General features: G+C 42.1%; 1 protein-coding gene across 1 annotated transcript in view; it reads left to right on the top strand.

Annotated features, from left to right (window-relative positions):
- Positions 1 to 765: 765 nt before the first annotated feature.
- Positions 766 to 22,148, top strand: part of glipr2 (GLI pathogenesis-related 2) — a 64,389-nt gene continuing 43,006 nt past the window's right edge. Inside the window, exons 1-4 of the mRNA XM_043719848.1 lie at positions 766 to 794; positions 2,497 to 2,685; positions 18,524 to 18,588; positions 19,762 to 19,971. Of these exons, the coding sequence (XP_043575783.1) occupies positions 781 to 794; positions 2,497 to 2,685; positions 18,524 to 18,588; positions 19,762 to 19,971 (478 nt within the window). The 5' untranslated portion in view covers positions 766 to 780. The remainder of the gene's footprint in view (positions 795 to 2,496; positions 2,686 to 18,523; positions 18,589 to 19,761; positions 19,972 to 22,148) is intronic.

Raw genomic sequence — 22,148 nt, forward strand, 5'->3', positions numbered from 1 at the left:
GGTCACCTGTCAGCCTCCGATGCCCCAGCCTATTTAACCTCTCCCTCTCTAATAAACTAGTTAAACATGATTAACCTTTGACAAACCCATGCTGCCTCTGCCTGATCAGCTTGAACTTACCCAAGTGTCCTGTTATAATGTCTTCAATAAGACCTTCTAGCATTTTCTCTCTGACGGATGTTAAGCTAACTGACCTGTAGCTTCCTGTTTTCTTTCTCCTTCCCTTTTTGAATAAAGGAGTTATATTTGTTACTTTCCGCTTTAAGGGAAGCTTGCCCGAATCCAATGAAATAAAAAGCATCGCATCAACTATTCCACTGCCTACTTCTTGTAAAACCCTGGGATGGAATCCATCAGAACCTAAGAACTTGTCAACTCGCAGTTCCAGCAATTTATTCAGCACTACTTCCCTGGTCATTGTAAATTTCTTGTGTTCCTCCCTCTCTTTCAATTCCTGATTTAAGCTATTTCCGGTATCTTAATTGTACCCTCTCTAGTGAAGACCGATGTGAAATATCTGTTCAATCTGTCTACCATCTCCTCACCCTTCAATATTAATTCCCAGACTCATATTCTACAGGACCAAGACTTACTTTGTTAACTCTTTTCCTTTTTTTAAATAGTCTGAAGAAACTTTTCTGTTTTCATATTTTTGGCAAACTTTCTTTCGTATTTTAATTTACAAGAACTCATCAAGAACCAATTCCCATCATTCAGCTCTCTGCTTGGGGCTGACATCACTTTCCTCAGCCTTTCCGAATTTTGGTGAGGGAGAGGTTGATGATTTTCTCCAGGTGAGTGTCTCCTCGCTCTTTTTAAAATGAAGGTCCACTGTAGTGATTGTGACAGGATTAGCCAGTTGGATTGTAACAAGATTAGCCAGCCAGATCCCTGATTGGGGCTATTAATCTGGTCTAATCAGGGAGCCCTGACTGACATAAAAGGGTAAATATCAAGCATATTGGGTCCCTGAATGTCTGCCTCAGTGACAGGCAGCGCTATTGTCAAAGGCTATGCATTTTTAAATAAAGGGAGGTTTGTAATGGAATACTGGCCTCTGGGAAGTTATTTCATCCACCTCTCTCCTCACTCTTTTCAAACTTCACTCATGTGAAGAGAGAGGGAATGGCTGATTCCAATTACACCAAAATTAAAAACAATGGCTTCACTTGACTTGAATTGAATTTCAGAGGAGTTGTTGAGAGCTAGTTCACATCTCTTGAGTGTTTCTCATGCATGCCTCAACATGTCTTTGCATCAACTCTAATTGAAAAGTGATATCAGAGTGTTGCTCCAGGGTATCAGCCTAGATTCTGGAGTAGGATTTGAACCCCTAACAAAGGGGAGGTGATGGTCCAGTGGTGTTATTTGCTAGAGTGCTAATCCAGGGAATGTTCTGGGGACCTGGTTTCAAATCCTGTCATGGTAGATGGTGAAACTTGAATTCAGTTAAAAAAACAAGAATTGAGTCTAATATTGACCATGAAACCATTGTCAATTGTTAGGGAAAAACCCATTTGGTTCACTAATGTCCTTTAGGGAAGGACACTGACATCCTTACCTGGTTTGGCCTACGTGATTCCAGACCCACAGCAATGGGATGACTCTTAACTGCCCTCTGGGTTGGCAATAAATGTTAATCTGGCCAATGCTACCCTCATCCAATGAATAAATTTTTTAAAACTAACTCTAATCCAAATGGGAAAGAGCACCTAGACAAATCTAGCAACTTAATATCGGTTCTTCAAAGAAACTTAACAAGCAAGTGTCTGCTGTGTTTCTGCATTGAGGTGATTTTTATCTTTTTGGTCTAAGCTGGAAGTCCATTGACCAAAAATCCTGTAGTCAAAAGGACTGTCAGCTCACAAATCCTTAGACCAGTGGGACTGTACACAAATCTGTACCTGCACATTTATGGCAAGCCAGTTCTGTTCCTAGGATCATAGAATCCCTACAGTGTGGAAACAGGCTCTTCGGCCCAATAAGTCCACACCGACACTCTAAAGAGCAACCCACCCAGACCCATTCCTCCTACCCTATTATCTTATATTTACCCCTGACTAATGCACCCAACCTACACATCCTTGAACACTATTGGCAATCTTTGGACTGCCCACCTGATCTGCACATCTTTGGACTGTGAGAGGAAACTGCAGCACCCAGAGGAAACCTACATAGACACGTGGTGAATGTGCAAACTCCACACAGACAGTCGCGCGAGGCTGGAATCGAAGCCGGGTCCTTGGCACTGTGAGGCAGCAGTGCTAACCACTGAACCTGTGCTGCGTTCTTGACGTGCTGTGGTACTGCATCCTGCCTGACACTGTTCGCAGAATCACTGATTGCATCAAAAGCACAGCTTCAGGCTGTGGCTGTTTGATTGGGTAAAAAAGAGACATTCTCTGCAGCTGGTCTTCAGCCTATCAGAATTTGATGTTCAGTGGTTAAAGTGGTTTGAGTAATTCTGCCTCGCTGTTGCTGTTCTTGCCTCAACAGATCTTTTTATAGATCCTCCTCTTCAACTGTGTTTTTTCCAATTTCGCTTCCGCCTTGCCAATTTGAAAGATTGATAAAAGGACACCTTTTCGAGTCTGCTCCAGCTATTCAGGTCTCAGCAGTTCCCCTGCTCTGTCCTTCTCGTGTCAGAAATACATACTTCAAGATTTTCATCCTTTATCAGTACAGGTAGGCAGAATGTATTTTTTACAGAGTTTTTAAAATTCCATGTTGATTCACCTGTTTTAGATAATTGGAATGTATTAATCAAACTATTCATTACAAATTAAAGGAGATTATTATTATTGGTTAAACCACATATGGCGTACTTTGCCTACACACACTGAAGCTGCGAAAATAAGTCGTGGTTTATGTCTGATAAGCTCAGACCATTGTAGACTTAAAGGAAAGTTGGTGCAGAATTTACAAAATAAAATGGCTGTATTATGTACCTGGGTGAAAGATTATTTCCATTGAATGTATCAAGGTGAAACAGTGAAACAAGGGAACAGTGTCCCAGTTATGGACACTGAGCATCCAGACATTTTCAAGTGGGAGCTGGGCAACAAGTGGGACAAGATCATACAGAAAGTTAGAATCTATTAATGTATAATCATAATGACTCTTGGCTTGTTTCTGATTTCTTCCACCCCTCTCAGAAGATTCCATAGTTGTGGTGAAGTATTGCTGTAGCTAGCATGAATGCACCAACTGCATCTCTCTGGCCAATGTTCTACAGACTGGACTGTAACTGTCGTGTCCATCTTGAACCTTCCTGCCCTGTTCCTGATTAATGGTTTGCTGCCATTGCTTTCACCCTCACATGCCTTGCTCTCCGTATTTTCTTAATTCATTCTTTTATGAGGTTGTGAGCATCACAGTATTTTCTGCTCATTACTCGAGATGGCTGTCAGCTGTTTTCTTGAACCACTGCAGCACCTGCAGCTTGGACTGGAAATGGACATTCTCCTTCATTCCTCTTTGACTTGTCATGAACAGTTTGATCTAACTGAGTGGCTCATTCACAGACACTCAAGAGTTAACCACATAACTCTGGGTCTGGAGTCACATGTAAGCCAGACCAAGTGAGGACGGCAGATTCCTTCCCTACCGGACATTAGTGAACCAGATGGGTTTTTAAAACAATTGTGATTAGTCACTATTACTGGCACTAGCTTTTATTAATTAAGTGAATTTAAATTCCATCTACTGCCCTGACAGGATTTGAACACAGGACTCCAAAGCACTAAACCAGTCCATTACATAACTAATCCAGTGACATTACCACTATTCCACAGCATCTGCTAAAAAGTTCTGTCTTTCAATTCTTGTTCCCCTGGAGGCAACATGCCTTCACCTTCCCACATTCCATTGCACCATTGCTGCCATTGCTATTTATTGACCCATATCCCTCAGCCTCCACACCCACAGACTGAGGAACGAGAATCAACATAGATTGTGAAGGCTAGGTCATCCCCAACAATCGTAATTCAGTTTTTAAAGCAACTAACTAAAAATTGTTGGTGTGATTTTATGTCGCTTTGCAAAACAACATTTGACAAGGCTCACATAAGAGACTGGTAGCTATAATTAAAGCTCAGGCAAATTATTGACCTGGCTTCGTGAGAATGCAGAGTATAGAAACAGGCTGCATACTCAAAGAGGAGGGAAATGACTATTAGTGTCATGCAGGCATCTCATCTGGACCCACAGCTATTCACAATATTTATTCAAGATTTAGATAGCTGACTGGCAAGTATCTAAGTTTCCCAATGAACAGGTTGCTGGGATATTATGTGGAGTAATTAGAAGCATTAAATTACAGAGACATTGGTACATTACGTGACTCTGTAGAAGATGGATTTCAAATCAGTCATGCGTGTGGTAATATAGTTTGGATTGAAAAAAGGTTAAATCTGAGTAATACTTTAATTGTGTAAAGTATAGGATCAGTGAAGGTCCAAAGAGATTCAGGGGGCATGTAAACAGATCTCTTTATAATTAGAGGGCCATAATATGTAAGGAGAAGTTTTTAATACATCTATACAAAGTCCTGGTTGACCCAAATTTCACCTTATAAAGGATATATTGGCCACTGTAGGAGGGCAGTGCAGATTTACCAGAATGTTACTAGTGTTCTGACGCTGCGATTAACAGGAGGGATAAGACAAACTTGGCTTGTATTTCCTGGAACATAAAATGGTAATTTTATTCAGTTTATTAGAAATTTGGAAGGATTTGGTGAGGTAGTTAGAGAGAATCTCTTTATATGCTAGGAGGGATGTCCAAGACCTGGCAGCCTTTAGGAGAGAAGCCATTCAGGAGAGAAACTGGGAAATACTTACTTGTACAAAAGGTGATACAAAAGTACAACTTGCTTCTTTAAAAAGCAAAAACCTCAATTCACAATTTCAGATGGGTGACCATTATGCATTACTAGTCAAGCCGTGATGTAATTGAATGTTTTTTTAAATTCATTCATGGAATGAGGGCATCTTTGGCTGGGCCAGCGTTTATTGCCCGTCCCTAATTTCCCACGTTGCTGTGGATCTGGATTCTGGAGTCATATGTCGGCCAGACCAGGTAAGGATGACAGTTTCCTTCCCTAAAGGACAGACGGAGATCCCCACCCCCCACCCCAAATAATGGATTCATGGTCACAATTAACCTCTCAATTCCAGATTTGTGTTGAATTCAAATTCCACCAATCTGCCGTGGTGGGATTCAGACCCTGGTTCCCAGAATATTACCTGAGTTTCTGGATTAACAGTCCAGTGATCATACCACCAGGCTGTCAACTCTCCCAGAGCAAACTCAAGGGTGAATGGTCTACTTCTGCCCTGAATTTGTATTCAAGGGTTTTCTGGGATTTGGAATAAAGGTGAGTGGACGAGGTTAGGCTACAGATTCGCCATTGAGTAGCAATGGGCCACCATCATATTTCCTCTGCCACAGCCTGAAGGAAATGAGCCCCAACTCCCTCTTTGACTTCCAGAAGCCCCAGACACTCTCCTCTATATTCACTGCCATTGCCCCCCAGCTGGGCCCTTTTTTCCACAGGTCTTCTGAGAGACAACTGGGTGGAATATAAAATTGTTCTTCTCACATGACAGTAATTCACTAAGTTGGAAGTTTAAGACAAGCAGAACCAGTTTGACTTAATTGGTGTTTGATTCATTGCTGAAAATCCTTCAGCCTGATAAAAACAAAGACAACAGCCATGACATGGAGGCGCTGGTGTTGGACTGGGGTGTACAAAGTTAAAAATTACACAACACCAGGTTATAGTCCAACAGGTTTATTTGGAAGCACTAGTTTTCGGAGTGCTGCTTAGCTAGTGCTTCCAAATAAACCTGTTGGACCATAACCTGGTGTTGTGTGAAAAACAACAGCAACTTCCATTTACACAGAGTCTCTGAATGTTTGTGCACTGTAAATCCCAATGATTGGCTGACTAAATGGTAACGCATGTTCCAAACAGACAGTGAACAGACTGTACTCGAGCAGCCTGTGCTTGCAAACGACAAAACAAATTGCCTACCGTTAGATATGATTTTACAATTTGACTGTGCTGACTGAGTAAGCCTGACTGTACCAATAGCTACAAGAACAACTAATTTAAGGTATTCACTTGAGGTTGCAACATGGCTCATGTATATTTGCGAGAAGCAACACACTTCTGAAGGTCCAATGGCCTGCTTCCACACTGTAGATTTTTTATGAAAGGTATCTATTTATAGAATGCCTACAGTACAGAAAGAGGCCACTTGGCCCATCAAGTCTGCACTGACCCTCTGAACAGCATCCCACCTTATCCCATTACTCCACATATACCATGGCTAACTCACCTAGCCTGTTCATTCCTAGAGTATGTTAGGAAACCGGAGTATCCAGAAGAAACCCACGCAGATATGGGAAGAAATTGCAAACTCCACACAGACACTTACCTGAGTTTGGAATTGAAGCTGGGTCACTGGTGCTATGAGGCAGCAGTGCTAACTACTGAGCCATCATGTTACCCTGTGCAAGGGGTTTGCGGTGACTATAGCTCCCCATTGCTTTCTCAATAGCAATGCTTTGGCTGATCAGAATTAACTTGCCAAACAATCAGAATCCTTTTTTCTCTGCTGTCATCTAAATTGTTATCATTTTTTTTACACAGAGACATGACAGCTTGTCCAAACCAGCCTTTCTACCTCTGTATCCGCAATACAGTTAAACTAAAAACTTCAAAGACCTTCAAAATTGATCCCAATAGTTCCTAATTAGACATTCGAACAACCAATCCCAGACTCTGCAAATAATCAATTCTCGACAATGGTTTGGATCTTAAACAAAAGTCTTAACAATTAACTCACAATATAGTAACTTTTTCAGAGCAAAAATTAAACAATAAAGTAATCTAATAGGTCTAAACTTTAAAACCAACAGTCTTTGTTTTCAGACCAATCACACAAAAGACAGACAGACACAGTTAAGGGATAAATCAAAGAAAACAATAAAACTGGCCCAATTACGTAAGTGGTTTTCATGATGTGTTGTTCCAGACATAGATAAGACCATGAGACGAGACTATAAGATAGAGGTACAAAATTAGTCTTTTCGGCCCATTGAGTCTGCTGTGACATTCATATATGTTTCTAACCCCCATTTACCTGCCTTTTTCCCGTAACCTTTGATCCCCTCACCATTCAAGAACTTATCTATCTCTGTCTTAAATTCACTCAATGACTTGGCCTCAACAGTCTTCTGTGGCAATGGGTTCTATAGATTCACCACCATCTGGCTGAAGAAATTCCCTCCCATCTCAGTTCTAAAGAACCACCCCTTCACCCTGAGGCTGTGCCCTTGGGTTCTAGTTTTTCTTGCTAGTGATAAACATCTTTTCCACACTATCCAGAACTCTCAGTATTCTGTAAGTTTCAATCAGATCTCCCCCGTCCTTCTAAACTCCATTAACTACAGACCCAGAGTCCTCAACTGCTCCTCATATGACAAGACCTTCATCTTTAGGATCATTCTTGTAATACTCCTCTGGGCCCTCTCCAATGCCAGCAAATCCTTCCTTAGATATGGGGCTCAAAACTACTCACAATATTTCAAATACGGCCTGACCAGTGCCTAATGCAGTCTCAAGAGAAAGTGAGGACTGCAGATGCTGGAGATCTGAGTCAAAAAAACGTGGCACTGGTAAAGCACAGAAGGTCAGGTAGGATCCGAGGAGCAGATTCAACATTTCGGGCATAAGCCCTACATCAGGAATGTGGTGGGTAGGGCTGAGAGATAATTAAGAGGGGCCGTGGGGCTGGAGGGACAGTAGTTGGGAAGGTACCTTCCTCCAGCCCCCTCCCCACCCAATTTATCTCTCAGCCCCCTTCTCCCCACCTCCCTCCTTATTCCTGAGGAAGGGCTTTTGCCCAAAACGTCGATTCTCCTGTTCCTTGGATGCTGCCTGACATGCCCTGTGTTTGCAGCTCCACACTTTTCGACCCTTATACAGTCTCAACAGTACATCCCTACTCTTGTATTATAGCCCTCTTGAATTAAATGCTAGCACTTCCTAACTGCACCGAACCTGCATGTTTACCTTCAGAGTATCCTGAACTAGGACTCCTCTGTTCCTTGGTGCTTCAAATTTCTAAGTCTTTCCCCATTTAAGAATTAGTCTGTGCTTCTAATCTTCCTACGGAAGTTCCTCACTCTTCCTCACTCTTTCTCACATTGTATTCTATCTGCCACTTCTTTGCCAACTCTCTTAACCTGAGTATGTTCTTCTGCAGCCTTCCCATTTCCTCAACACTAAATGTTCCTCTGCCTATCTTTGTTTCTTGATGTTTTGATGGTTGATTTTCTGAGGGCATTGGTCTGGGTCACCTTGGATAAAGGCATAGCACTTATATCTTAGCTTTCTATTCTCTGAGCTTCCAAGAGCAGCTTACCAGAGGTTAGGCAGGGAGCTTTCAAATCTTCATGCTGTTGTACTGACAGCCAGATTCTTTCTCACAGAAAACGCAGTTCAAAACCCAATTCATACCCTCCCCATTCTGTGACAGACTGATCCTATTTCTTTCACAAAGTCCCAGTTACCATTCAGCACCTGCTATCTGCTTGAGCATAAAGTCATTTACAAATTTGCTGGAGATAATTCCCACGTGGATCCCGTTATTAGCCAGCTTCTGCTATCTGTTTAAACCCATAATGCTCTTCTCTGGTGACGAAACATCTGCAGAACCTTTTTTGATCAGATACCAATCTGCAATTAACTATCAGGCCTTGCCTCATGAATAAACAAAAGCTTGTTTGCACTGCTTTCTCTTTAACATAAGCTGATACCCACATCTTTAGCACGCAGTTCCCAGTTCACAGGTTCAAAGTTAAATTGATAAGAGAATAAAGCAAAAATGCTGAAAAGTCAACAAGGACTCTAACAATTTGAAATTTGACATTTTTTCATTTGTCCTGATGAGTGCAAGATGAAAATCTTTAGCAAGTCGCCTCTTTTCCAAACAAGATTTGAGTTCTGCGTGCCCAAGCAGCTAATTAGACAATACCTTATCAATAACACATTTCTATTCCGCTATATTTTCCCTTGGCCCCACACTCCCGCAATTGAATAGTTTTCTAAGACATTGGTTTGTATTGTGACTGTCCTCCTCCTTAATTGAGGAGGGGATACAGAGGAGGTTAACTATGTTGATTCCTGCATTAGGAGGTTTGTCTTTTTGAGTAGACTGGGGCTATACTCATTGGAATTTAGAAGAATGAGAGGGGATGTTTTGGAACATATGAAATTATGAAGGGAATAGAAAGATAAAAGCAAGGAGGTTGTTTCCACTGGTGTGTGAACTAGACCTAGGGGTATAGTATTAAAATGAAGGGGAGCACATTTAGGACTGAGTTGAGGAGAAATGTTTTCACCCAAAGAGTTGTGAACCTGTGGAATTCCCTGTCTAGTGAAGCAGTTGAAGGTTCCTCATTGAATTAAGAAAAAATAGATATATTTTTGACCAGTAAAGGAATTAAGGGTTATGGTGAGCAGGCAGGTAGGTGGACCTGAGACCACGAAAAGTTCAGCCATGATCTTATTGAATGGTGGAGCAGGCTCAACAGGCCAAATGGCCTGTTCCTGCTCCCAGGTAAAAACAATGACTGCAGATGCTGGAAACCAGAGTTTAGATTAGAGTGGTGCTGGAAAAGCACAGCAGTTCAGGCAGCATCCGAGGAGCAGTAAAATCGACGTTTCGGGCAAAAGCCCTTTATCAGGAATTCCTGATGAAGGGCTTTTGCCCGAAATGTCGATTTTACTGCTCCTCGGATGCTACTCCTGCTCCTAGTTCTTATGTTCTCACGTAAACTGTCTCCCTGTCCTACATTGTATCTGTTGAGCAGGAGGGGTATTTGTTGGACCTTCATCACCACCTCTCCTGATCACATTCTCATTCTCCTCAAATTGTGCTTTTCTCCTTGAGTATGACTGTGTTGTAGATATTTTTTAAAACACAGAAATTTCTCTCAAACACTTTTGTTTCAAAGTATTTTTAATTCACATTCCTGTTGAATGATTCTGACCGGACTGACAGAGAGCAATGGCAATCCTCAGAATTAAAAATAACACAACATCAGGTTATTGTCCAACAGGTTTATTTGGAAGTGCTAGCTTTCAGAGCACTGCTCCTTCGTCAGGTAGCTGTGGAGCAGGATCATTAGACACAATATTTATAGCAAAAGATCTCAGTGTCATGCAAATGAAAGGATATATTGAACAAACCTTCAGTTACATGGCACTGAGATCTTTTTTGTAAATTCTGTGTCTTATGATCCTGCTCCACAGGTACCTGATGAAGGCGCAGTGCTCCAAAAGCTCATATTTCCAAATAAACCAGGTGTTGTGTGATTTTTAACTTTGCCCACCCTAGTCCAACACCAGCTCCTCCACTTCCATCCTCAGAATGGTGGTACAGTGGTAATATCACTCAACTAAGAACTGAGAGGCCAAGGTTAATGCTCTGGGACAAAAATTTCATCACACCATTGGATGGAGTTTGAATTCAATTAGTAAATCTGGAATACCATACTGGTCCCACTGATGGTGACCAAGATAACTATCATTGATTGCTGTAAAAACTCATCTGGTTCATTAACGTCCTTTAGGGAAGGGAATCAGCCATTATTACCTGTATAGGTTACATTTGACTCCATAATCTCAGCAATAACTCTTTTTTTCACAGGGGAGGTAATGGCTGAGTGGTATTATAGCTGGTCTGTTAATCCAGGGACCCAGGTAATGTTCTGGGGGACTTTGGTTTGAATCCCACTGCAGCAGATGGCAGAATTTGAATTCAATAAAAGTCATAGAATCCCTACAGTGTGGAAACAGGCCATTTGATCCTCTGAAGAGTAACCCACCAAGACCCATTCCCCTACCTTATTACTCTACATTTACCCCTGACTAATGCACCTACATGTCCCTGAACCCTATGGATAATTTAGTATGGTCAATTCACCTAACCTGCACATCTTTGGAGTGTGGGAGGAAACCTGCACAAACATGGAGAGAATTGTGCAAACTCCACACAGACAGTCAGCTGAGGCCAGAATTGAGCCCAGGTCCCTGGTGAGTCACCTGGAATTAGGAGTCTAATGCTGACCACAATTCCATAGTCAATTGTTGGGAAAAACCCACCTAGTTCACTAATGCCCTTTAGGGAAAAAAACTGCTGTCCTTATGTGACTACATGTGACTCAGACCCACAGCAATGGTGTTGACTCTTAAATAAAATCTGAAAGAACTGTAGATGCTGTAAATCAAAGACAAAAATAGAAATTGCTGGAAAAGCTCAGCAAGTCTGGCAGCATCCGTGGAGAAAACTGAGAGTTAACATTTCAAGCCGAGTAGGAATGGGCAATAAATGATGGCCTACCCAGAGATGCCCTCATCCCAGGAATGAATAATAAAGATTTCTGCCTTTTGACATGGTCACTCAGTTCAAGGGCATAATGTTATGGACCAGGCCAGACCCTCTCAAAATGTTTCAAGAAGCTAGCTCAGCTAAATTTTTTTAGGCCAATGTAAAGTGGATATTCCAGGAGCGATGCAGCTGTTCAAACTACTCAGCTTTAAACAAAAAACAGAATTTATTTAAATACTATGGATGAAACACAAACAAAGGAAAACAAAATTTAGTATAACTTAACTTATTTGACAACTCTAACTGACTCTGTTGCAACTTAACAAAGGGGCTGTTCTAATTCTCACAACATCCCATCAACATACCCCTTAACAAAAGGTGAATTCAAATGCAGATTCTTATAGGCAGGAGAGATTTTAAAGGGAAAGTTCAGTCAAGACTTCTCTTGAAGTACGGAGCCTCTTTTCACTGTAACTGCTTCTTTAGCTCCCCAAAAGTGTTTTTTCTGACTGCTTGCTAAAACTAAACCAAACTAGGAAAAATCTCGAATGGGAGAACTGGCTGCTCCCCTTTCATTGTATAACTGTTCTAAAAAAAAACTTAAAGACCTCGTCTGATTGTTGACTTAGGCAGATTCTGCCAAACGTTCCATTGCCTTTACGACCCCTTTTGAAGAAAAAACCTACGGATGACATAACAGGGGCAGCATCATCACAAAAAAATGCTGGTGTTGACAGTGACGTCCACATCCCATGTAAGAATCAAATAAAGGAAGTGGGGAATATGGCAATTATTTTATCCATGAACTTCCACATACTACAGTCCAAATACATTGCTTGTTAAATTTAGGTGGATGGTTTTGAAACCTAATTAGATTACCTACTGTTTATTCAAGTCAAGACCAAAAAAAAGCATTAAACACTAACCAATTACCAACGTGCTTTTGTACAATGTCACTGTGGTCAGAAGTTGCTTACTCCAAGTTGAATGGGAGCTACAGAAAAATCTCACTCTCTTTTGAATTTGTTTCATGTATCTTAATTATTTCTCTTTGGGCCTCTCCTGATTACCTTTGGCACCAATAGTGTGTAGATGTAATTTTTTTTTGGTCCCTGGTTTGTCTGTAAACAATATATCTCAAAAACTAATGGAAGGATTTCAAATAAACTTGGTCCATTGATGCCACAAGGAAGAACTGATTAATTTTTGGTAAATTTCTGATCCACATCTGGATCCTGGAATAATTCAACGGATCCATAAATATTGGCCAGTTGGAAATTTAATATTTTGTTTAGAAAGTTATAAATTATTTTGTTTAAAAAGTTCTCAGATTGTTTTAGAACGCTGTGGGTTGTCCTCAGCTGCTGTGGAGGAATTTTCCACAGTTGTCAGGAATTCCTGATGAAGGGCTTATGCCCAAAACAACAATTCCCCTGCTCCTTGGATGCTGCCTGACCTGCTGTGCTTTCCCAGCACTACAGTCTCGACTCTAATCTCCAGCATCTGCTTTCCTCACTTTCTCCCCTGGAATAAATATTGTTTGGAAGTGACCATATCAGCAGAAAAAGAGTTGGTATTGCTTGTTTTTTTAAAACATCAGCACTGAAGTGCAATTAAAAGAGGATAATAAAGAAGGAAGCAACATACTCATTTGTTTTGGATAAAATTAAGCGATTGTAGGAAAGGCAAGTTATTACTGGGTTTTGCTCTAACCCTCCAGATGAAAGCCTTGTCCTAGAACAGTGGAAAGTGAGGACTGCAGATGCTGGAGATCAGGCTGAAAATGTGTTGCTGGAAAAGCGCAGCAGGTCAGGCAGCATCCAAGAAGCAGGAGAATCGACGTTTCGGGCATGAGCCCTTCTTCAGGAATGCCTTCAGATTCCTGAAGAAGGGCTCATGCCCGAAACGTCGATTCTCCTGCTCCTTGGATGCTGCCTGACCTGCTGCGCTTTTCCAGCAACTCATTTTTCAGCTCCTAGAGCAATGGGTCAAATTAAAGAAGACATTGCAAAAATTACCCAACGACACCAGAAACTGATTGGAACGCTAACTGCTTGTTGTCTCGTCTCTCCTTAAAACGTCGGACAACTCCGACCGGAATGTCATGAATTAATTTTCCCAGGTGTCCTACAATCCTGAAGCAATCAAATCACTACGAACACAAGCCGGTACCAGTGCAAAACAGTCCCAACTTTATTAGGAGACAAGTTACAAAAACCTTTAATACTATATCCATTCCTATTCAGTCCCTTAAAAGTTACAATACTTAACGAGTCTCTTGTAGATTTATGCAGTCGCACTCTCTCTGACTGTGGCTCTGGATCTGCGAAACTGCTTTCTCTCCCTTTCTCTCTCTCTCTCATCCTTTGGATGGTTAGCTGGTCTCTGCCTTTTGCCATGCTGGTCTCCTTGGAAGGCCTCCAGAAGATTCAAGAGAGATTTGTCTTATTTTTATATATTTTTGGATGGTTTTCTGGAACTTTCTATAGTTCAGGCCAATCAGCAAGATACACTTATTCGTTTGAAACCAGAGTTAATCATTTGGATAGCATGCTACTGTTTATTTATTTGTGTAACAAGACCCGGTACCTTTCTGTTTGGGTCCTCCTTTGTTTGGTGGATATTTTGGTAGGGGCATGTCTGTCAAGGATAATTGTTGCTTTTTACATTATGCTAATGCTATTAGCATGTGACTGCTGCATTTGCACTGTGTCTGGTGTGTGGGTTTTGTGATTTCAGCGTTTTACTTGGCCAATATACCCAGCATCCCTTGCTCTTTGGCCAAGTTAGCAAATCTCTCTGTGTTTTAGCAGCCAGCAGCTGCTACAAGCTCTCCTGGTGTGACATGAGGGGTTTACAGAGTTAATAGAATACTGTTTTGTGAATCATTTTCTAAACGAGCCAACGTCTTGATATTAATTCTGAGTGATCTTGAATTAAAGGTGGGTGAGGCTTTAAGCAATAAGATTAATGTGTCATTTAAACATGACTGTCAAAAAATTTGTGAAGAGTGAGAAAGGGGGCAGTAAAGCTATGAAGGAAAATGGCACCTAATTAAGTCAGGTTCAATGCCAAAAGGAATGCAAAGAGCATGTCAAAACAAAGGGAAAGAAAGAAACCAGGTTGAGTATGGCAGTTTCCTCCCACAGTCCAAAGATGTGCAGGGTCAGGTGAATTGGCCATACTAAATTGCCCGTAGTGTTAGATAAGGGGTAAATGTAGGGGTATGGGTGGGTTTCGCTTCGGCGGGTCGGTGTGGACTTGTTGAGCCGAAGGGCCTGTTTCCACACTGTAATCTAATCTAATCTGAATGTGGGATCAGGTGAAGACAGAACAACCCCTACACAACTTTCTAAGATACTAAATAAGTTTACCATTTTTTTAATCCAGTATACAAGTAACAATGATGAAGTCCTGGGGCATCCAAACAACCAAGATAGATTCACGAAGGGAAGATCCTGACAATTTAACTAGCTGATCTTTCTTTGACAGCACAAGAAGCTTGAGAAGGGTAGGAATGTGCATACAGGTGCACAAAAGTATCCAGACTGTGAAGCACAGAAACTGGCTATTGTAGTTGGTCTAGTTTGTATTGTGAACAAAAGTCTACTTCATCTTACCTCTTATTTTTAATTCGTTTTTCCCATGCATGCCTGACTTTCTTTTAAAAATTTCTATGCTATTCACCTCAAGTAATTGAAGAGTATCAAATATCCAATGCTAACAATTCTTGCAAACAGAAATCGTGGCTGCATCTCTTATAGAATTCATTTGTATTATACTTATGAATGTTGGTTCTAGTTTTCCCAACAAATGGAAACTTTTCTCTAAACCTACCCTATCAAACCCTTTCATAATTTTTTTAAAATCCCCATCAGATCACGCGCCCCTCCCCCCCGCCAAACTCTCCTTAGCCAGAGAAATGGTTGTTTAACAATCAATCTAATCTCATCACATTGTGAACATTTTTGCACATTTTCCAATGCCTCTGCATCCTCTTTGTAGATGCACAGCACTTCCAGAGTTTGCGTGAATTTAAACAATCTCTTTGTGTTTCAAGTGAGCATTGAGTGAAGGAGTTGGGATGTCATATTGTGGCTGTACAGGACATAGGTGAGGTCACTTTTGGAATATGGAGTTCAATTATAGTCTCCCTACAATAGCAACAATGTTGTTAAACTAGAAAGGGTGCAGAAAATAGTTACAAGCTTGTTGCCTGGACTGGAAGGTTTTTTTTCCTTGATTTGAATGATTATTGTTATATGTACCTCAGTACAGTGAAACGTTTTGTTTTGTGTGTAGTATAGGCAGATCATACCATACAAAGGGCATTAGGGTAATAGAATAGGGCAAGGAATACAATTTTAGGACTGCAGAGAAGGTGCAGAAAGAGTGAGATCAACACTGGATTTAGAATTTGAGAGATCCATTCAGAAGTCTAATAACAGCGAGGAAGAAGCTGTTCTTGAATCTGTTAGCACGTGTGTTTAAACCTTTGTATCTTCTGCCTGATGGAAGAGGTTGAAAGAGATTAGAACCAAGGTGGTTTGATAGTGTTTGTTACTTTTCCAAGGCAGTGAGAAGTATAGATGGAGTTAATGGATAGAAGATTGGTTTGCATGATGGACTGGGCTGTGTTCACAACTCTCTGTAGTTTCTTACAGTCCTGGATAGTGCAGATCCGTACCAAACCATGATGTATCTGGATACAGTGCTTTCCATAGTACATCTATAAAAATTGGTAACAGTCTTTATGGACATGCCAAATTTCCTTCATCTCCTGAGGAAGTAGAGGTTTCTTTCTTCGCTGTAGTGTCAATGTGGGTGGACCAGGACAGATCGTAGAACACAGAACATAGAATGTTACAGCGCAGTATAGGCCCTTCAGCCTTCGATGTTGCACCGATCAGTGAAATTAATCTGATGCCCATCTAACTGACACTGTTCCATTATTATCCATATGTATGTCCAAGGTCCATTTAAACGCCCTTATTGTCAGCAAGTCTACTATTGTTTCAGGTAGGCAGTTCCACGGCCCGACTACTCTCTGAGTAAAGAAACTACCCCTGATATCTGTCGTAAATCTATCACCCCTCAACTTAAAGCTATGACCCCTCATGTTAGCTGTCACCATCTGAGGAAAAAGGCTCTCACTGTCCACTCTATCTTACGCTCTGATTATCTTGTACATCTCTATTAAGTCATCTCTCAAAGTTCTTCTCTCCAAAGAAAACAGCCTCAGTTCCCTCAGCCTTTCCTTGGAAGATCTTCCCTCCATACCAGGCAACATCCTAGTAAATCTCCTCTGAACCCTTTCCAAATCTTCCACATCCTTCTTATAATGCCATCTTGTCTGTTCTTACTGAAACATCTAAATCCCGGAATCTGAAACAACCATTCCTGTCCCTCCTCTAGCCATTTCTCTGAAATGGCCACAACATCGAAGTCCCAGGTACAAACCCATGCTGCAAGTTCACCCACCTTATTCCAGATACTCCTGGTGTTGAAGTACACACATTTCAAACCAACATCCTGATTGCTGGTACCCTCTCATGACCTTGTAAACCTATCCCTGACCTCACTACCCTCAACCTCATGTCCACTGGAACTACAACTCAGGTTCCCATCCACCTGCAGCATTAGTTTAAACCCACCCAAAGAGCGTTACCAAATTTTCTCCCCCCCCCAGGATATTGGTACTGTTCTGGTTCAGGTGAAGACCCATTCTGTTTGCAGAGGTCCCACCTTCCCCAAAAAGAGCTCCAATTATCCAACAATCCAAAACCCTCCGTCTGGCACCATTCCTGCAGCCATATGTTCAGCTCCGCGCTCTCCCTGTTCCTCACTTCACTAGCATGTGGCACAGGCAGCAAACCAGAGATAACAACTCTGTTTGTTCCAGCTCTAAGCTTCCACCCTAGCTCCCTAAATTTCTGCCTTAGATCCCCACTTTTCTTCCTACCAATGTCGCTGGTGCCTATGTGGGTCTGGTTGGTGATTGTTGGCACTAGCTGGCAATTGTTGGTGATTGTCAATCCTAGGAACTTGATGCTCTCGACCATCTCCGCCACGGCAAAACTGATGCAAACAGGGGCATGCCTCCCACCTCATGCTGCCTGAAGTCGGGGTAGGGATTATCATCTTTATACAATGCTACCAAGTATTTCCTGTATTCTGTCTTGTCATTGTTTGAGATTCAACTTACAACGGTGGTATCATCAGCAAACATGTAGATGAAGTTAGGATGGAATTTAGCCACACAGACATGAGTATATAAGGAATATAGTAAGGAGCTGAGTTTGCAGCCTTGGTGTTGAGGATTATCATGGAGGAGGTGTTTTGTTTGAGTGATAAGGAGAAACTGAATAGACTGGGACTTCTTGTCATGGAGGTTGAGGGGTGACGTTATAGAGGTTTATAAAATCATAAGGGCCATAAATAAGGTGAATAGGTAAGGTCTTTCCAAGGACAAGGGAGTCCAAAACTAGACGACATAGGTTTAAAGTGAGAGGGGAAAGATTTAAAAGGGACCTGAGGGGCAACCTTTGTGTATAGAGGGTGATGCATGTGTGGAATGAGCTGCCTGAGGAAGTGGTAGAAGGGGATACAATTATAACATTTAAAAGAAATTTGGATAGGTTCATGAACAGAAACTGCTTCAAGGGATATGGACCAAACACAGGCAACTGAGACTAGTTAAGTTTGGCATCCCTGGTTGGCATGGAGAGGATGAATTAAAGGGTGATTTTCATGCTGTATGAACTCTTTGACTCTGTGACTAATTCAATCCCTTAAACGCCAAACACTAAGAAATAATATCAGAATTAGTATTGGAAAATAATATCGGAAAATAAGGCCAATTTGTTGCAAATATGCTCAGTATTAGGTACAGCTACCATTCTCTCCTCCAATGTAACATGTGTTTGGATTTCTGTTAAACCTCTGATCTAGTCAGTCTGAGAATTAAGATTAGTATTCAATTTAAAGTGGCTGGGATTGAGTGAAAATATTTTGCGACAGATATATACCTGGTTGATTGGTAGAGCCAAGTGTGTGGTGGTAGAAACAATGTCCTGTATCCTATGTTCTTTATCAGTCTGACTGTTGTTGCCCTGCAGGTTATCTCTTAGAGGCTCCAGGAAGATCAGGATCAGCATGGCATCTCGGAACAAGGATACAGCCGGTAATAGAGGAAAGAATCTCTCTCCGTTTACCCTATCTACTTACTCAATCACTTTAAAGACATTGATTAAATCACTCTGATGTCATGAGTATATGAGACTGGCTTCTAATACCTGTCTTCAGAATACAGTCTAACCCTTTCAGTCTCAGCATCATTCTGGTGAATCCGTGCTGTGGCCCTTCTGCCTAGTATATCCTTCTTGAAGAGTGTTGAAAGAGGGTCAGCCCAAGGAGAGAGATCTTCATCAAGCCTGACTGGCCAAACCTCATTGTCTAATTCTTGCCTTCTGTAAAAGATGTGAAATGAGTAGAGTTTCACTATCCTACCTCAGCAAAAACTGGGAGATAAGCAACATTCCCAACGTTTCCGGTTTTAACTTTGCTGTTGGATTAAATATCCACCTCAAATAGGCTGAAGCCTCATAATGTTTGCAAATTGTGTCCTATTGCATCAGATATGACCCTGGTGCATTGTTTGACAGGGCTCCTGAGAGGGGAGACTGTGAGAGAGTGGGGCAGGACAATGATCATTCTCATGAAGCAGAAGCAGATAAAAGAGACCCTATTAGGTCCAGTAAATTTGAAACTTCAGGGGAGTCAGGAGGAACATAATTTTTCCGAGACTCTAACCATTCCCAAAATCCGGCCAGCTACTTGGAAGTCAGGGACTGTCCTTGTCTGTCAGAAGCCACTGTTCTCCTTCACACCAGTTCCAGGCAGCTCTCCACCACTTAAAATATCTAGGGTCTGTATTGCACCCCTATCGCTTCAGAGTTAAAAACAAGTTGCAAATGTCAGCAATGTTTGCTATAGGACAGCAACCCAACCAGAATGACTCAGGTATGGGATTGGCTTAATGCACTCTATAACATGTTCGCAGTTTGTGGGTGATTTGTCTGAGCCCCCTATAGTATTTTCATACAGCCCCACACCAAACACAAAGGAGCTGGCTCGTGTGTGACCCTTGTGGAAATTTGCTGATCGCAGGTCTGTGGTTTAGAGGAAACATTGACTTGGAGACCGAGTACAAGGAATAAAAACACAAAGTGCTGGAGAAACTCAGCAGGTCTGGCAGCATCTGCAGTGGGTTCACAGACGTAACGTTTCAAATCCAATCTGACTCAAATTCAGAACATTGTGCAATCCTCAGTCACAGTCCATCTCTTTTGTTCAGGGCAAGGCTTTGCTGCACAGTTGTTGAAATCGGTGAATGAATATCGAGCGAAACATGGAGCGGGGCCACTGACCCTGAACCCAGCAATCAGTGAGAAAGCTGAGAAGTGGGCAAAGAGTCTGGTAGATTCCAGAACATTGAGGCACAGCAACACATCATATGGGGAGAATATCTGGTGTCAGCAAGGCTCTGGCAGTCTCCAGGTTACAGGTACGTCACATCACCATTTACAACAACACAGAAGGCAGAATCTTACTGGAGCCTGAACGATATGGGGGTATGGCAGGAAATGTGGCTGAATTGTATGAGATGCCTAGCAAGACCCATCTTGAAGTTGGAACAACTCATTACATTCCTTAACTAAACTTTTTAACTTCTTTAACAAAACATTTTAACTTCTTTAACTAAACGTCTTTAACCTGGCATTGAGGTGAGATTCTCTCCAGGGAGCTTGAGTTGCCAATTAAGGAGGAGAAAGTGAGGTCTGCAGACGCTGGAGATCAAAGCTGAAACTTTATTGCTGGAACAGCACAGCAGGTCAGGCAGCATCTAGGGAACAGAAGATTCGACGTTTCGGGCACATGCCCTTCTTCCTGAAGATTCGACGTTTTGGGCACATGCCCTTCTTCCTGAAGAAGGGCATGTGCCCGAAACGTCGAATCTTCTGTTCCCTAGATGCTGCCTGACCTGCTGTGCTGTTCCAGCAATAAAGTTTCAGCTTGCCAATTAAGGAGAATTATTGCTTGTTAATGAACTTGTTAACTGCACCTCTCACTTTATTTCTATGCAGCTACCCATCCTATCACCCACTGCCAGCAAACTGGATTCTGAGAATTCTCAACAACTCCCTCAGAACGGATACTTCAGCTCACTGCTTGGTCCAAAGATCTTCATGTTGGCAATCAATCCACTTGCACTTCTTGTATTTTGAACAATATCTGATGGGCCATATTGGATCCATGAGAATTGTGGTCCCCAGGCTAAGTGTCCAACAAGTCTGAATCAGGTCATTTCAGAGAGCAATTCACAGTCAATCACATTGCTTTGGGTCTGCAGTCACATATAGGCTGGACAGGCCTGGCAGATTCTTAATATTGGGATTGCGGGATTGTCCTGTGAGAAAGAATTTGGAGACTGGCCTGTGTTCTCCAGCATTGAAGAATAAGAATGATCTAACTGACATGTATAAATGATTTCAGGGCCCAAAAAGGTAAAAGCAGAAATTATGTTCCCCTTAACTAGATGGACACAGTCTGAAGATCATAGAGTCTTAGAATATGCCATACAGCACTGAAACAGACACTTCGATCTAACTTGTCCAAAACAACCAGCTATCATAAAAAAAAGACCAATTTGCCAGCATTTGGTCCATATCCCTCCAAACCCTTCCTATTCACATACCCATCCAAATGTCTTTTATATGTAGTAATATTACCACCCTCCATCACTTCCTGTTGCACCTCGATCCATACACACACCAACCTCTGTGTGAAAAAGTTGTCCTTTAGGTCCCTTTTAAATATTTCCCCTCTCAGTTTTAACCTGTGTCCTCTAGTTTTGGACTCCCCGATCCTGGGGAAAATACCTTGGCATTTCATCTTATCTATATCCCTCAAGATTTTATAAGCCTCTACAGGGTCACCCCTCAGTCTCCCAGACTCCAGGGAAAAAAGACCCTGCCCATCTAGCCTCTTCTTATAACTCAAACCCTCCGGTCTCAGTAACATCCTTGTAAATCTTTCCTGCGTCCTCTCCAGTTTAATAACATCCTTCCTATTGTGTGAAGACCAGATTTTTATGCAGTACTCTAAAAGTGGCCTCACTAATGTCCTGCACAGCTGTAACATGACATCCCAACTTCTGTGCTCAATGCATTTCTATCTCGGATGACCGACTCAACACAGACATTTACTATAAACCGACTGACTCCCACAGCTACCAAGATTACACCTCCTCCCACCCTGTAAAAACGCCATCCCATATTCCCAATTCCTTCGCCTTCGCCGCATCTGCTCCCAGGAGGACCAATTCCAATACCGAACAACCTAGATGGCCTCCTTCTTCAAAGACCCTAATTTCCCCTCAGACGTGGTTGACGATGCTCTCCACCACATCACCTCCACTTCCCGCTCCTCCGCCCTTGAACCCCGCCCTTCCAATCGCCACCAGGACAGAACCCCACTGGTCCTCACCTACCACCCCACCAACTTCCAGATACATCGCATCATCCTTCGTCATTTCCCCACCTCCAAACAGACTCCACCACCAGGGATATATTTCCCTCCCCACTCCTATCAGCGTTCCAGAAAGACTACTCCCTCTGCGACTCCCTCGTCAGATCCACACCCCCCACCAACCCAACCTCCACTCCCGGCACCTTCCCCTGC

Source organism: Chiloscyllium plagiosum, chromosome 30, assembly GCF_004010195.1.
Source record: "Chiloscyllium plagiosum isolate BGI_BamShark_2017 chromosome 30, ASM401019v2, whole genome shotgun sequence".
In the NCBI taxonomy this organism is placed as follows: domain Eukaryota; kingdom Metazoa; phylum Chordata; class Chondrichthyes; order Orectolobiformes; family Hemiscylliidae; genus Chiloscyllium; species Chiloscyllium plagiosum.